Source organism: Seriola aureovittata, chromosome 14 (assembly GCF_021018895.1).
Source record: "Seriola aureovittata isolate HTS-2021-v1 ecotype China chromosome 14, ASM2101889v1, whole genome shotgun sequence".
NCBI classification, from domain to species: domain Eukaryota; kingdom Metazoa; phylum Chordata; class Actinopteri; order Carangiformes; family Carangidae; genus Seriola; species Seriola aureovittata.
Genome location: NC_079377.1, coordinates 8,554,634 through 8,569,853, shown reverse-complemented (window position 1 = coordinate 8,569,853; position 15,220 = coordinate 8,554,634). Strand labels below are relative to the sequence as shown.

The following is a 15,220-nucleotide window of genomic DNA, read 5'->3' as shown; positions in this document are numbered from 1 at the left end:
GCCATAAGGTCTTTGAATGCATAAATGTATATTAAAATGTCTCTCACTTGATTTCCTGATTGTGGTAATAACGTGGCAAAAATTTTTCTTCCCCTCTATTGCACAGCCCACCCACATGGGACGCTAAGCAAGATCAATCAAATGCAAATGCTTAGATCTGGGTCTGCTTTGTATTCATTAGTCCTCGGTAAAAGCAGTCAACAATCCTTTGTCTCAGATTTGACCTGCTGTCATGTCAAATATAGCAAAGATACCAGCATACACTTCTTTTCCTTCCCTTGTTACAGACTGTTAAATATCATAGCTACAGGGGCTGAAATGACCTGCACCTCCTCCAGCATGGATGTCTGGTAGGAGTTAAGGGGGCGGCAGGACGTCTGCCCACCCCCTCTCTGATCTAATAGCCCCATGGGGAGCAGCTTAGCCTGTCCACTTCATGTTTCCCATTTGGTGGTTAGGACCCTGATGGGGATGTTTAAGGATGGGAAGCCTTAACGCCCCCATTTGTTTTCCTGTAGGTAATCGATGGCAGACACAGGCTTACAGCTAATGTGATTTATGTGTCCTATTTCCACTGTTATGCTTCATGTACAAATTGTCTTTGGTGATGTAAATTCCCCAGTCTTTTCACAACTTGCTGACACTGAATCCCGGCTGCCAAACCCAAGCAATTAATCCATGTTTGTGTCCAGGGCCTTTTTTATTTTCTTCTTCTTTTTTTTCACTAACTGAAACTTGATTCTGTGCTTAACACTCACCTGTCGGTATAGTGACGATAAACGCAAGCACAAAGATGGAAACATCTCTGCCTTTCTTGTTAAGTCATGGTGACAAGTTGTTCTAATTGCCAGGTTTTTTATTTGGATTTCTTGGGGCATAGCACAGTGAAATGAATCATACTCTACTCTTGACTCTTAAGTAAATCATCTGCAGTCTAAACACAAAGGAAATCAAATCAGCCTATTCATTCAGTGATGCATACCTTCGCAATTATGCCAGTACCTGCAGCACTTAGGTGCACATTAATATCTCCTTTCAGCCTCGCTCTGAGGGAGAATCAATGCAATAAACATGGATTGTGTAATAAAAGTGTGCACTGTGCTTGAAAGTTGCACAAGATAAATAATTTTTCTTGCCATCATATGGATGCACAGTGCTGCATTCATAAAAGACAGGGGGTCTGCAGATAAAAAAAAAAAAAAAGCCCTGAAGACATTTGATTTCTTACAAAACACACAAAGATTGCATGTTGACAGTAAAGAAGAAAATAGGGAAAAGTTACAGTCAGAGGTGCTATAAACAGTGAGCACAAAGGGTAAAGGAAGAATAGACTACTGATTGAACCAGCAATTGCAATCAGACAGAAAGAGAAAACTACACTTGAAAGCCCAATTTTCTCAACATGAAGGTAAAGTGTATTTTGTTTTAACTCTCGCTGCAATGTTTTGAAAACATTTTATGCGTTATATAAGCCCGAGCTCAAGGTGCGGCTTGCAGTGGTGAATTCCTCCTATAATATCTTTTCTGACAAGATGAGAAAACATGTTTCTCAAGCTGCCGCACTTGGTTGTCAAGGGAACATTTGTGAAAAAGGAGTGTGTTATGCTCTGAGAAAGCATGCTCAAATATTTGCATAAAGCCCAACACCACATTTAAAGGCAAAGAGATCGAATTGAGCATTTTATTTTCAAAACAGAGCCACTTTGACGAGAACTCTTAAAGCTGGGGATGAGAAAACCGCAGCGCAGCAGCTCCATGGCTTCTTTACTTCGAGTCATCTGATGGTGTTTTCTGTTATATGCTTTATGTTATAGAAAATGTGGCCGGTGTTTTATAGTCTGCTATCTGTTGTGTGTTATCCTGCCTGGAGCTGAACAGTGATGATGCAGTGTCCCTGTCCAGAAGCCAAGGACAGTCCTCTGTAGGAGCAGAGCCTGATGGACGAGGGGGAGAGGGCAGAAGAGGACAGACAAGACTCCTGGATGTACTTTTGTTGGCTGATATCTTATAAATCATATTGCATAACCCTGTGTTGGTAGAACTGTATAATTACATTAATCAGGATGGAGAACTTTGACACTATCAGACAGTAACAAAACATAAACTTGTGCATAAATCAGCTCTAAAAGAGACCATGATGATGTGATTTCCTCTCTGCTCATGAATTATAAACGCAGTGTGAAGGAGGACAAAAAGGGGAAAGGCTGAGCTTGTATAAATGAAAATATCCAGCAATTATGACTCAAAGTCCAAGCCCAGGGTTAACTGCTCTTTTCAATGGAGAGGTTAACATAGTCTGGGACTCCATTGTATATCACAAAAGCCATGTAAATGAAGGTATAAATTGTAGATTACAGGATGAGATGTGGGAGGAATAACAAAGTGGATGATACATGTACTGTATCAAGCTCTTATACTGATTCTGGGGGGAGGGAACTATTATGATCACCGGGATGTGCGGTTGCGGAACAGAGAAGCCATCCGCTCATTTACATTTACAGTTCAGACGTTTAGCGGACGTCGTAGCCAGCGTGACTTTGAGCAGACGAGGGAGCAGGTACCAGTTTAGTGTCTGGCTCAAGGACACATGGCTGTTAAATGGGCGCACTGCCTGTCTGCCTGTGATCAGACCTGTGACCTTTCATTGCACAACGATTTTTCTAACCAGCGAGCCACCATCTCTAACAATCTGTTTCAGCATTTCAGCACCACTTTAATGCTTGACACTAAATTGAAACCTGCCATGTGTGTGTTTTTTTTTTTATAACAAATTTCAAAATGCAAAAACAAAAAAAATAAAAATAATAATGTTGCGGAAGGAACATCAACTTTACAGTTTTCAAATAAGGATATAATCCATCACTGCTCTTGTCAAGGCTCAATTATGGTCGATAAATCCAGGGGGAAATAGTCAATATGAAAGCAGCTGTGTGAAAGGCAAACAGCTTTTCCACTTCACATTTCTGAGACATGTTTCCATGGTAAAGGCATGACAGAAGTCGTAAACAGCCACGATGGCAGCTGTTGGCGGATCCACATCTGGTAAATCTACAACCATCATCCATTCATGACTGTAAAAATCTACACGATTGATTGCAATTATGTTTAGTTGTCATTACACAGTTGGATGAAAAGTGCAGCCACACTTGCATTGAAAACCAATAGTTTTGACTCTTCAATAACTGCCATTCATGGAGTGAGCGGTAAATGGCTTCGTACTGTAGTAATGAAAGCAGTTTGGTTCCTCTGAGGAAGGATTACCGCTAATTGGCCCAGCTGGATAAACAAAGCTAGTGGTGTAGTGCATACTGCATGGCAGAGCAACCACACCAGCCTTCTCCTACCTTTACACATATTTGCATAAGTATTATCTCCCAGCCCAAGCATTATTACATCTCAGAGGATAAAATGTTCCCTTGACATTTAGACCCTCCCCACACATCTCCTGCTCTCTTTTTTTTCCCCCTTCTCTCATCATGTCACTCCTCATCTTGTTTTTTTTTCCACTCCCCGCCTTTCTCATTCGCTCTCCCCCACACCTGTACCTCCCCATCTCCTCTTACCCCTCATCTCTTTTGGTCCCTGGCCCCATCTCTGTCTCCTGATTCACTGCTCTGTCAGTAGATCAATAGAAAGACTCTGTGTCAGGAGGAGCCACCGTACGCCTCACACCCCCCTCCTCTACTGCCCCCCCCCCCCCCCCCCCCCCCCCCCCCCCCCATATCTCCCCAGACTGCAAGCACACAGCCTGCTGGGAAGCTGGTTTTCTACATCCCATACTGGAGAGCACCCCCCCCCCCCCCCCGGATCACTTTTCATCCCTGCACCTCGAACTCGATGGAGAGGAGAAAATGCACGGCGCCTTAATGGGCTTCTCAAAGAAGAAGGAAGCCAGGGCTTTTTCTGGGAGCCAAAAAAGAAACAGCCCAAGAAAATAGGATATCAGCACAAGACACAATGTGAAAAGAAGAGAGGGATGTGAAAGGAAAAGAAAAATAGGGTGAGAGAGAGAAGTTGTGCATTCAGCTAAGCTGCAAAAGGCTGGCTCGTCTTCCCTCCCCTCCCCGCCTTTCTCCACCCCCTGGAAAAGTGTTCTCTCTCTCTCCCTCTTTTCTCTCTCCCTCTCTCTGCAGCTGTGGTCTGCTGAGCGTCACCTCCACACAGCAAGTGCCTTTACTTGAGCAGAAGAGGGAGAAGGAAGAGGAGGGTAGCTGAGAGAGAGAGAGAGAGAGAAAGAGACAGAGAGAGAGAGAGAGAGAGACAGACAGAAAGAGAAAAAAGACCCAGGAGTGTGTCTGAACACACCAGAGGAGCATCTCCCTGACTTCGCAGAGAGGGCTGAGAAGTGTACAGAGACAGACGGGCAGAGAGGCAGGCGGCATTGGAGTATCACAGCGCTGGTGGTGCTGGCAGAGCATGCTGAGTGGAGACAGGGGAATCCACTGGCGCTGTTGATCCTGGTGTCCCTGGCAAAAGCTGCTTGAGCAAGAGACAGAAAACGGCGCAGCAGCCAGGATCTCGCCAGGGGGGGGCTACATTTTACAGCGACAACGAAGCGTGGAGACAGCTGAAACCTGCACGCGTACACATACACACACACGCGCGCATGCACACAGAAACACAACAAGGGAAAACACACATGAACACAGCTGAGAGGGGAAGGACAGTCAGACACACGCTGCATTTAAAAGATTCACCACAACCCTGCTTTTTTCTTTTGAAACTTACAGGCTGAGAAACAGGAAAACAGCCACAAAATGTTTTATTTTCTTGTCCAGGGATGGTGGATGCTGGAGAGGAAAACTTCTGGAGAGGAAAATCTCTTTTAAGCACGACTTACTGCAGAGGTTCTTCCACTAACTTTACCACTTTTTCTTTTTTCTTTTGTGGAGTTGGGGGTTTAAATCCTCTATCTGAGCACAACACAAAATAACCTCTATTCTTAGTTGCAGAAATTGAGAGCAGTCTTTGTGACCATTAAGATGCTTCCTCCTGATTCAGTCTCAGCAGTAAGTGGATTATGACGGCAATATTTTGGGATTTCTCTTTTGCCTGAAAAAAGAAAAGACAAGAAAAAAGAAAATATATCCATGACTGGTGGATTTACGCCTGTCAGAGAAGGAGAGGATCCCGTGCGTTTTCTCCTCTCTCCTCCTGTGGATTACAGATGGGCTTTGTGATCTCCCAGTGCAGTCTCATGGATGATCGCTCGCTGCCAGTCATTAGGATAAAGTACAAAGAGGGACACAAGTGAGTATTCAGCTGGATTTTTATCTGCGAGGCTTAAGCTTGTATAAAAACAAGGGTGCTGAGAGTGAGTCTGTAATGAGAGCACGTTGCAGCAGCTTTTTTTTTCTCCTTAAATAACAGAAATTGTCATCTCATTGATTAAGCTGTTGTGTTTAATGAATGATTATCAGGGTGTAAAAGGCAGACACATCCTGATATTTATCATTTTTTTCACATGAATGAACCTGTACGTTTACAGACCATTTGCCAATGAACATAATTTACTAAATAAGGGGTACTGTCTACCCGGCAGGTGGCTTGGGCACAAGCGGAGATTGATTGAAGTGATCTGTGTGAATCCTATTAATGCATCCTGGATTCTCGCCAAGGTAGAAGCAATGGAGGGGAACACTGCTGTCTAGCAGCACTATCTGATCTGCCTCCTCACTGGACAAACTGAGGACCCTTTCCACCCCCCACCCCCCCTCTTCAACAACACTCCTCCTTCTCCTCCTCCTCCCCCTCCTCTCAGCCAGGCAAGGATGGTACCCCCACCTCCCACCAACAAGCCCCACGTGTGCCTGTCCACCATCCTGATCATGAGCAGTATGGCGCTGATTGATGCCTACCTGGTGGAGCAGAACCATGGACCACGCAAGATCGGCATTTGCATCATGGTGATGGTGGGAGACATCTGCTTTCTCATCGTCTTGCGCTACGTAGCGGTGTGGGTGGGCGCTGAGGTGCGCACGGCTAAGCGAGGCTACGCCATGATCCTCTGGTTCCTTTACATCTTCGTTCTGGAGATCAAGGTCTACTTTGTGTATCAAAACTACAAGGCGGACCGGAAGAGCTTGGACGCTCTTGCGAGGAAGGCGCTCACGTTGCTGCTCTCCATCTGCATTCCAGTGCTGTTTGTGGTGCTGGTCGCTATCGACCATATGGAGTACGTACGCGCCTTCAAGAAGCGCGAGGAGATCCGTAACCGTCTCTTCTGGGTGGTGGTGGACTTGCTGGACATATTGGACATCCAAGCCAACTTGTGGGAGCCTCAAAAGAAGGGGCTCCCTCTGTGGGCGGAAGGCCTGATGTTCTTCTACTGCTACATTCTTCTGCTGGTGCTGCCCTGCGTGTCCTTGAGCGAGATCAGCATGCAGGGCATCAACATCGTGCCACACAAGATGCTGCTGTACCCCATCCTCAGCCTGGTGACCATCAACATCATCACACTCTTCATCCGCGGCGGGAACATGATTCTGTACAGGGACGCCAGGGTATCCGGGATCCTGATAGGAAAGAACGTCCTGGCCATCATCCTAAAGACCTGCAGCTTTGTGCAGTACAGGAGACAGTTGCAGAACGCTCCTCCTGCCTTCGGGGTTGAGATGCAGAAAAACTCGGTGGCCCACGCTCGCCCTGCCCCCACCCCACCTCAAGTGGTCATGCAGGACCAGACGCCCCTCCCCGAGGTGACGACGTGCGAGCACACATGACAGAATGGTGAGGTGAATCCTGGAAATGTCGATATGAATATATATGACCCTCAGGACGCTGGCAGGGCACAATGTTCCACACCTTTAGGGCATGTGAACACTCATGTGAACACACAGGAGATCATGATCTCTGCTGATGCTTAATGGCACACAGGACACACTGCAGACACTTAGCAAGGATAGAGCAGCGCTGTATCCAAAGCTTTCATGGTGCAAAATACAGTATCACTTGTGACTTTGTTGAAGCACCCCCCCCCCCCCCCAGTGAATCCAGTTAACTGTGTATTTTTTCTAATTGTACAAAAGAAAAAAGGAAACTACTGGAAGATTAGAGGATATATTTTTGAATTGTGTGTGTTGCATTCTGATGTTAACCTTAAGGGTCTGTGTGCTGTGGTGTGTATTTCTGTTGCTCGAATGTTCGTAGTAGTCGAGGGCTTTAACACGACAAAGTCAGAGGGAGCAACCGATGAGAGAATCAAAGCAATGAGAATGAAAACGACGGTTAAAGCTTTCCCTTGAAAGACGTGTGTTTTTATATGTGATTCTTTGATAAAGTATTGTGTACAAGATAAAGGCTTTCCTGCTCTTTCACTGGCTGTAAAAGGGTTTTTCATGAAATCATTTAAAAATGATTGGATCGATTGATTATGTTTCACTTTCTAATTAAAATTCAGCAAATGTCCTTTAATTAACCTGGGTTACAAAAGAAAATAGACAATGATTTTTTTTCACTATGGTTCAATCTTCAATTAGAGACTGTTTAATTACTGAAGTGGTGCCTTTGCAATGTCATTCATTGTGAGAGAGATCGTCGTCACGTACCAGGTTTCTTAGGTGAAGAACATGTGAATAAATCCTCTGTGCAGTTACGAGGAGTTTGATTGCTGCAAAGGCTGACTATGGTGCTCCAGCAATGAGACAGAATACACAACCGAGGGGCAACACTGCAGAATGATTCCCAAATAAGGAAGCCTGTTAAAGATCATCCTGAGGCGTGCAGTGACATTCTGTGCAGGTGATTATTGGCAGCAGAAGTTCAGTACTACTATAATATGAAAGAAAAAAAGAAAGAAAATTAATTGCACTCACACAAAAAGGCCTCTTTTACAATAGGTTCCTTTTCTTGTACAGTCTTTGCATAATCTCTCTCTCACCAGTGACTGCTTGCATAATTTAAAGCTGTCCATGTTTGTTAAAAGCCTGAGAGTGCAGAACGTGGTCCAATATTTTCATCTGTGTAAGGCACGGCTAAGGGAAGGTAGCAACTTTCAGTGGCACAAACCAGGCTATCACATTAAAAGTGCTGTAGCCAGCATTATTTGTCAGTGTTGTTGGCTGGTAAAGTTACATCAGCAATTTAGACTATATAATATACCACTGGATTGTATTGTTTTAACAGCAATGAAAGGAAAACAATCATCCTTTAGAGTTAAACGGAATGTGCTGAATATAGTTGTATTTGATTGTGTCGGTGACAGTGTTAAAACGGAGTCATTCTAGTGTGCTCAACAATATAAAAGGTTTGCATAGCTTGTGCACAGTGCTGTCACAGGCCTTATAGAAGCTGGTACTGAAACCATTATAAACTCAAAGCATTCTATTGTTACAAAGGACACAACACATTAATAATCAAAATAGTCTGATCCCACAAGGCCATTCTCTCTCAAGTGAACGAAACAGTAGATGGTGGATAGGTCATGTTTGCTGGAACGCAGACAATGTGCTGAGAGAATGACTTCTACGGTTGCAACTCAACCAGCAGCACCAGTTTTATTTAAGGAGCAGGACTGCTGCTGCCTAATTGCAAACTACATTCATGTGCACAGACAGGGTCAGAGAAGGGCTTACATCTATCGCAGCACGCAAGGTGTATGGAGGGCAGAGAAACACCCTGGAGCGTCCAGGGGTCGACTGCAGACCTAACAAAGAAACACGTACACTCCTTCTGATGTTATTTGAGTCTGGAGTTCATGTGACCTGCATGTATTTCGGCCGTGTGGGGAGGGAGAAGCATCTCTGGGAAACAGCTGGACACAAAGACAACTGATGCGATGATCCAAACCTGAGTCCTTCTCGCCGCGATGTGACACACTGTGTAAAACAGCTACTTTACACGAGTATGATGGGTGTTTTGCCATGAGTGCGACCATATGATGCGCTATAGTCACACACCAAAACCAGATGGCTGAAGAAGTGATAATGAGCTCATTCTGGCTCAATCCAAAAGCCTTTCCTCTCTGTACAGTATGTTGATTCTTAAGTCAAACATAAGCACAAGTTTATGATCATGAACTGTATTGATTACTCTATTATTATCTCTGATCTTGACATATTCAGCAAAAATATATATATGAAGTGTTTATCGGTATTTGTTTAATCTGTATTTCCTTGTAATATCAACTAACCAGTTATCTCATCCGACTAGAGTTCATGTCTATTTGTTTCTATCATGTGCAAATGCTTTTTAAGAACTAAAAGATGATCGACTCCTCCGGAGCCCACAAGTTTGCCTTTGGGCACTCTCCCAACCCAATCTCACCGCACCCTCCCACCCCATCCCACATCACCCTTTCCGCACTGCCAGATCCTGAATGAATGTTGCATTCATCCAGATGACCATGTTTTTTTGCACTGCAGTCTCCAATGATAATAAACTGGGAAGGCTGTTGGATGCACCTCCACACTTACCACATTAACACTGACAAAGTGGCCTGCGCCAAACAAGCAAGACAAACGGCTGCATTCAATTCACAGCTCGACCTTCGGCAGTCTTGGATGGCAACAGAGCAGGGAAACAAATGTATTTTTCATGGAAGGTATGTAAGAGCACGAGGGGAGCAAACCTGTACAGAAAATGAATGCTCATTGAGTATTGATTCTCCTATCTGGAGGGTAACTGATATTAGACTCTAAAAGCCCACTTTCTAAAAACAAATAACAACAGGGATTTTTGTTAGAGGAAGCAGAGGGAAAAAAATGGGATGCTGCTGCACTGAATGTATTTAATGGTTCTCTGTAAAGCTATAACTTAAAGCTCTGCGAATCCTTCACATGAAAATTAATGTTTCAATCTAAAGTTTAGATGCTGTGCACATGAGTGAAGCAAAGAAAGGGTCAAAAAGTTATTCTGCAGAGTGCGGCTCATCTGATTCCTGATAAACATATGATACGTTCACACATTTTCCAAGGACATGCACATTAGCTCTGGGCCACATTCAACATCCTTCAACAGCTGCAATTATCTTTTCCTGCGTCAAAACACTTGTGCAATTTATCTATTTTTTTCCCCCGGCACAACCAATCACCAAATTACCGCCAGTGTAATCAGAAGGGGTATTCCTCACATTCACCCCTTAGACACGCATGTATGCATTTTATGAGAGCAGATGCGAGAGCAGAGTAGCTCTTCACAGTGCCTCTGTAGCAGGGATGGCTTCCCTATCTTCCTCATGCACAGTTCAGCGAGGATTAACAACAACTGTGAAGTGTGAACCCGACGGAGGATCAAGCCTGTGACTCGCAGATAGAGTACGATCTCTCTAATAATCAGGTCACTCTGCTGGACTGCCAGCAACTTTCAGACGACTCAACAGGGAACCCAGGTGTTGGAGATGAGAGCGGGTGGCTCAGAGCGCTGAGAAGTGCTGAACGTAAGTGTGAATTATGGAGAGGTGTTTCAATATTTAAACTTGATGGCAGTTTTCTAGCAATTTTTCATTTAAACCCAAGGAGTTCTGTGAGATTTCTATCAGGCGTTGTTGACCTATAAAAGATTCAAATGGATTCTGATTCTCTCTGTTGTCTGCTTATATGTACAGGTATTAGTCAAAGTCCCTGAAGGCCAAAAGAAACATATGCTCTGTATAATACCTATTGTTAAAGGAAATGTCTGTGACTGTGGTTTCATTTCTATTCCTAAGGATTTGTTATTCACTATGACTAAAAAAAGAATATAAAATGACTTGTGAAAAAAATACAGTACACAGTAAGAGGTTTTCCATTCTTTATTTACCTTGGTTCATTATTAAAGCAACAAAAGGTTTCACCGTGCGGCAGGAAGCATGGTGACAGCTCCACCTCCTGCAGTTGGTCAAGTTCGCTCTGCAACACCTGTCACTCATTTTGATGAGCTGTCTACCTTGAAACAGCATCTAGCCCAAGGCTGAGGGAGCCGCCGTCAAAAAAGCCACCACAAGCGTTAATAATGAAACAGATGGTGGTGGCAGGCAAATTTGAAGAGAAACAGCAATGAGTTCTTTTCTCCGTCCACCATTGTTGCTGCGACCTCCCTGTGTTACACGGCCAACAAGCGGCCCACAGCAAATGGATTTCAGCCCAAACTGCGTTGGATTTCGTTTAAAAGCCGGTTGCAGACAAACGGAGAGGGTGCATTAAGGTTAGCCGAGCCAGTGTGATATATGCTGCCGGGTAGAGTTTTAATAGAGGATGTTTTCTCATGTTTGTTATTATGTTGGTAGCTCTTACTTTATCACATTTGTAATACTGTAGTTGCATTGGTGAGGGACAGTATGGGAAAGACTGTGTTATTTGTCATTCTAATGAGGTAAACCTCGGTGTTATAATTTTTCCACAGTATGCCCCCGGCATAACAGTGACTACAGCCTCGTAACTGCACAGATATGACTACGCATTCATTGTTGTTTCGGGGCAGTTCTCAGCTGGGTCCTGAAAGATTAAATGGATCCTCACAGAGGAGGTGAGATGTCCCTTACAATGAATACTGGAGCAATACTGGGCAAACAAACTGATACTGTGTCATGCAACAGTTAGTATTTGATTTAAAATGTCTGTTAATGTACCCAAGTTCAATTTTAACTGTGACGATATGTGGTGGGTTTTTAGGAATGTCAGTCATTGAGCATCTGCCCGAGAAAAAGTTAAATGTTTTAGTCAGTTGTATTTTCGGCAGGAGCAAGAAGTGTTTAACAAGGAAACTTTCCACGGTAGAGAGAAGCTGAACATTAACATACATTGATACATTGTTATCTTGAGCTGTTTCTGGTTTAAAACATTGCTGATTTGTATTTGACAGGCTGTCAAATGATCTGTAAACTGAGCTAATTCCCGTGCATGATTTTAGTGGTGAGGAAGCACATCTCAACTATTCCTTAAGACAGAAGGAAAATCTAATCACACGTGCTAACACTTTGAATGAATCTCCATCTAATAAGCCTGCTGTCATTTAAAATGTCAGCAAATATTTTGCTGACAGATGTGTTTGCCACTCCAAATGCGTGGTCCATCACTGTGACCCAGTACATGAGCCTGTTCTGCATATTAATTTTACTGATGTAAACCTTTTTATGAAAAGTAGGTGCATCATACAAATATCGCTGACTGGAACAGTAAATGTCCTGTAGATGCAGAAAGAACAGCTTTCATTTCTTAACCTTGTCTCACACAAACAGACGAGACTACTGTATGATACAGCCTGCGTCGTTATCAGTAATAAAACCTGTGCTTTTTCTACAACAACTCAAAATGTCTGCTGTGAGAAAGGCCTATTAAGTGGAGTTGGATATAGAATCCAAAATGTTTCCTGTCATCTTTTTTCAGCGGAACATTACTGTGGCCGTCGCGTTTTCAACCAACTCCTGGGACGTTAAGTACCGTCCTGTCTACATCAGTTGGCAAGATCGGTAGTTGTCATCTAGAAATGTTGTGTCTGCTTGTGTTTGCCTCTATCTGAAATCAAGGAAGAAATATTAAGTATTTAGAGTGGTAAATCTACCTCTGTTATCATTGTAAATTTCAGAATGGACAGCTCGAGAGGTGCAGCAGCAGTAACTGTGGGGGGCAGTTACACCTGTACTTTTCCTGATTTGAATCAGGCCTACAGACACCCACTCTGCTGCTCAACACAGTTTATACACAATGTCACTTTGTTCTTATTGTTTTCAGCCTGCCCATAGACTTTATGGATGAGTCCCCAGGCTCGCATCTAACCCCATTAGCTCTTTCCACAAAATGTGGTCGGATAAGCCGAGTGAACCTGTCCAGCAGAAAACAGCTGAAATAAACTGGCGGCTGGTGAAGAAAGTCTATCATCTAAAGACCCAGATATTTTTTATCATGAGCATGTGAAGACCAAAACAGACGTAAAAGGTCAGTGATTATTGGACTGCACATCGACCTCCATGCCCTTAATTTCACTGCACTCTTGTATTTGAACAATGAAAAGGCAATTTCTCATTTCTTAATAACTGCAGGATTTTTCTTTTTTAGTTTCTTTTTTATTTTATCTTTTACAAAGGGTTTGTAAGCCACGTAAAATCACATCAGTAGCGATAATCAAACTGTGACAGGAATCAATAGAGGAGCAGTAATTCAGAGTGTTTGAGTGTTTGAGCCTGGTGCTTTTGTTCAACCAATCACTGTTAAAAACTGATTACCAGTTCTCACTGGGCCAATCCACCTCACCCATGAACCCCAATTACATAGTGATGCCTCTTTCACCCGGGAGCCAGTGATTTGTGGAGCGGATTGAATAAATAATAACAAAAGAAAATGGGTGTTTTGTTGAATTTTGCTAAAACCCCCTTGAGTAGAGTATTTAAATACATTCTCAAATTAAATTTAATAGCATATAATGGCTGTAGTATAAATAGGACAAGCACCGTGAGAATTGGTTGCAGTTTGTGGGCTGACTGTGTTTATTCCCTTTGTCTCACACTGGGTTTTGGTGTGAAATGCGCAGGACTTGACATAAAGCACAGAGGCAGAGAGCATCATCCAAAGTGGACTGACCAACTCGCCGTGTTCACACGCGAACAAACAGACACTGTCCAGATGCTCGGCAGCTCTACAGCTGCTGCTTATTAATAATCAGAAGAAGCACATCACTCAGCACTGTTGTCCAAACCTGCATGAATCCAAGCTGCTCTGTTTCCACGCAGGCTTCAGGAGGTGATGTTAGCTGACATTAGCTCTGTGTGAGATCTTTGATGAATGAACTGAGCGACCTTGGCTTCTGATGAATCTTGTCAAAAATGTGAAAAACTTGCAAATTATTCATGTTACACCATTCCTCTGTTATTATTTCAGCCATACTTTTTATTTCTACATCACCCTACCAGTTAGGGATTCAAGGGACTCACCAAGTCAAAAAAAAGTTTTGTTTCTTTCTTCAAGTAGTTTTATTCTACTGTTGTGTCAATGGAGTAATTTTTCTTTGGAGTAATGTAGATATCAATAAATATATTTTTGAAAAATAAGCAAATTTTGTAAGGAGTATGCATAAAAAGCAGAAGGTAAGTTGTCACAATCACGCTGACATTTGACTTTTATCTGAATTGTTGTTTTCTTGTTGTTGTTTTCTTTTTTAAACAACTTTAACATTAAAAATAAAAAATGAACACTACAGGGATAAAACACTTCACATCAGAAACAAGAATAACTTACAGCACCAGACATCTCCAGTGCCCCTTCATATAATAACTACATAGCATATAGCCCGTACTTGACAGCAAAGTTGTTTACAGTAGTGCAACCATCTGTAAACTGTAAACAGACTCGGGGGACTAGGCCTTTTGATGATGCCGACAGTTTTTGACCCTCGTTAGCGAGATGTGGCGCGAGGCCGCTGATCAGTAGAGCAACTTTATTAATGTGAAGTGAAACGGTCAAAGGTGTATCAGCTGGTTGTAAATGGCTATAATATATACTGCCAGACTGCCGGGGTGGTATAGATAAAGTGCCCTCTGGAGAGAGCTGCGGCGGCCTGGGGAGAGATAGAGGAAGACAGAGCAGCTTGCAGCGCAGTGAGGGATGTGAGGGGGAGAGGGAGCGGCAGCAGCTGATGTTCACAGAAGGCAGACCAAAGGATGTTTATGGGTGGAAGCAGCGAGCTGAGCTTTACTGCGGCCACAGTGACGACGGGAACAGAAGGAGGATGAGTCACAAGTTCCCCGAACAGGAATGACCCCTCTCGCAGAGATGTCTCCTGGGAAAATGTTTAGCCAAGATAGCAAAGGGGCCGGAGCCATTTGCCCGCCATCACTGAACCTGCCACAGCATTGATGGTCATGTAGTGACTTTCGCTAACCTTCTTTGTATCTGTAGACACAAGGGGGATTATTTATAAGCTTATTAAACCGTAAATTCTGAGACAGTGTTGGACAATGAGTAGGAAGCATATATTAAGCTGCCAAGTTGCCAAGCTGATAAAATAGTGTAGGTAAAAGGAGGCAATCATGCACCTCGTGCTTTGATTAGCAGTAAATATATTGCAGATTACAGCAGGCTGTGTAGCTGAAGTCTTTACATACAGTGTAATGTTGAGTTCGTTCTAGCTCTGACGCCTAACCATAACCAACGACCTTGAAGGTTTTAATCGTTCTGTTTGACAACTCCTCCATGAGCCCACGCTTGTGTAACCTAATTAGTGACAGGAAAGTAGGATATCAAGATGAAGCAGGGTGGATAAAGGGTGGATGGGGGATGGACAACGTAATGTGATACAGATAAGGTCAGAA

General features: G+C 43.4%; 1 protein-coding gene across 1 annotated transcript; it reads left to right on the top strand.

The window, feature by feature from the left end:
* Positions 1-3,862: 3,862 nt before the first annotated feature.
* On the top strand, positions 3,863-13,954 carry LOC130180915 (transmembrane protein 121). Its single transcript, XM_056394567.1, has 2 exons — positions 3,863-5,250; positions 5,543-13,954. Exon 2 carries the CDS (start codon positions 5,772-5,774, stop codon positions 6,720-6,722), a length of 951 nt encoding a protein of 316 aa, XP_056250542.1. The 5' UTR covers positions 3,863-5,250; positions 5,543-5,771; the 3' UTR covers positions 6,723-13,954.
* The last annotated feature ends 1,266 nt before the right edge of the window (positions 13,955-15,220 follow it).

Bases quoted from the DNA above. Each gene is read 5' to 3' on its own strand.
- LOC130180915 (XM_056394567.1), top strand. From the start codon at position 5,772: ATGGTACCCCCACCTCCCACCAACAAGCCCCACGTGTGCCTGTCCACC.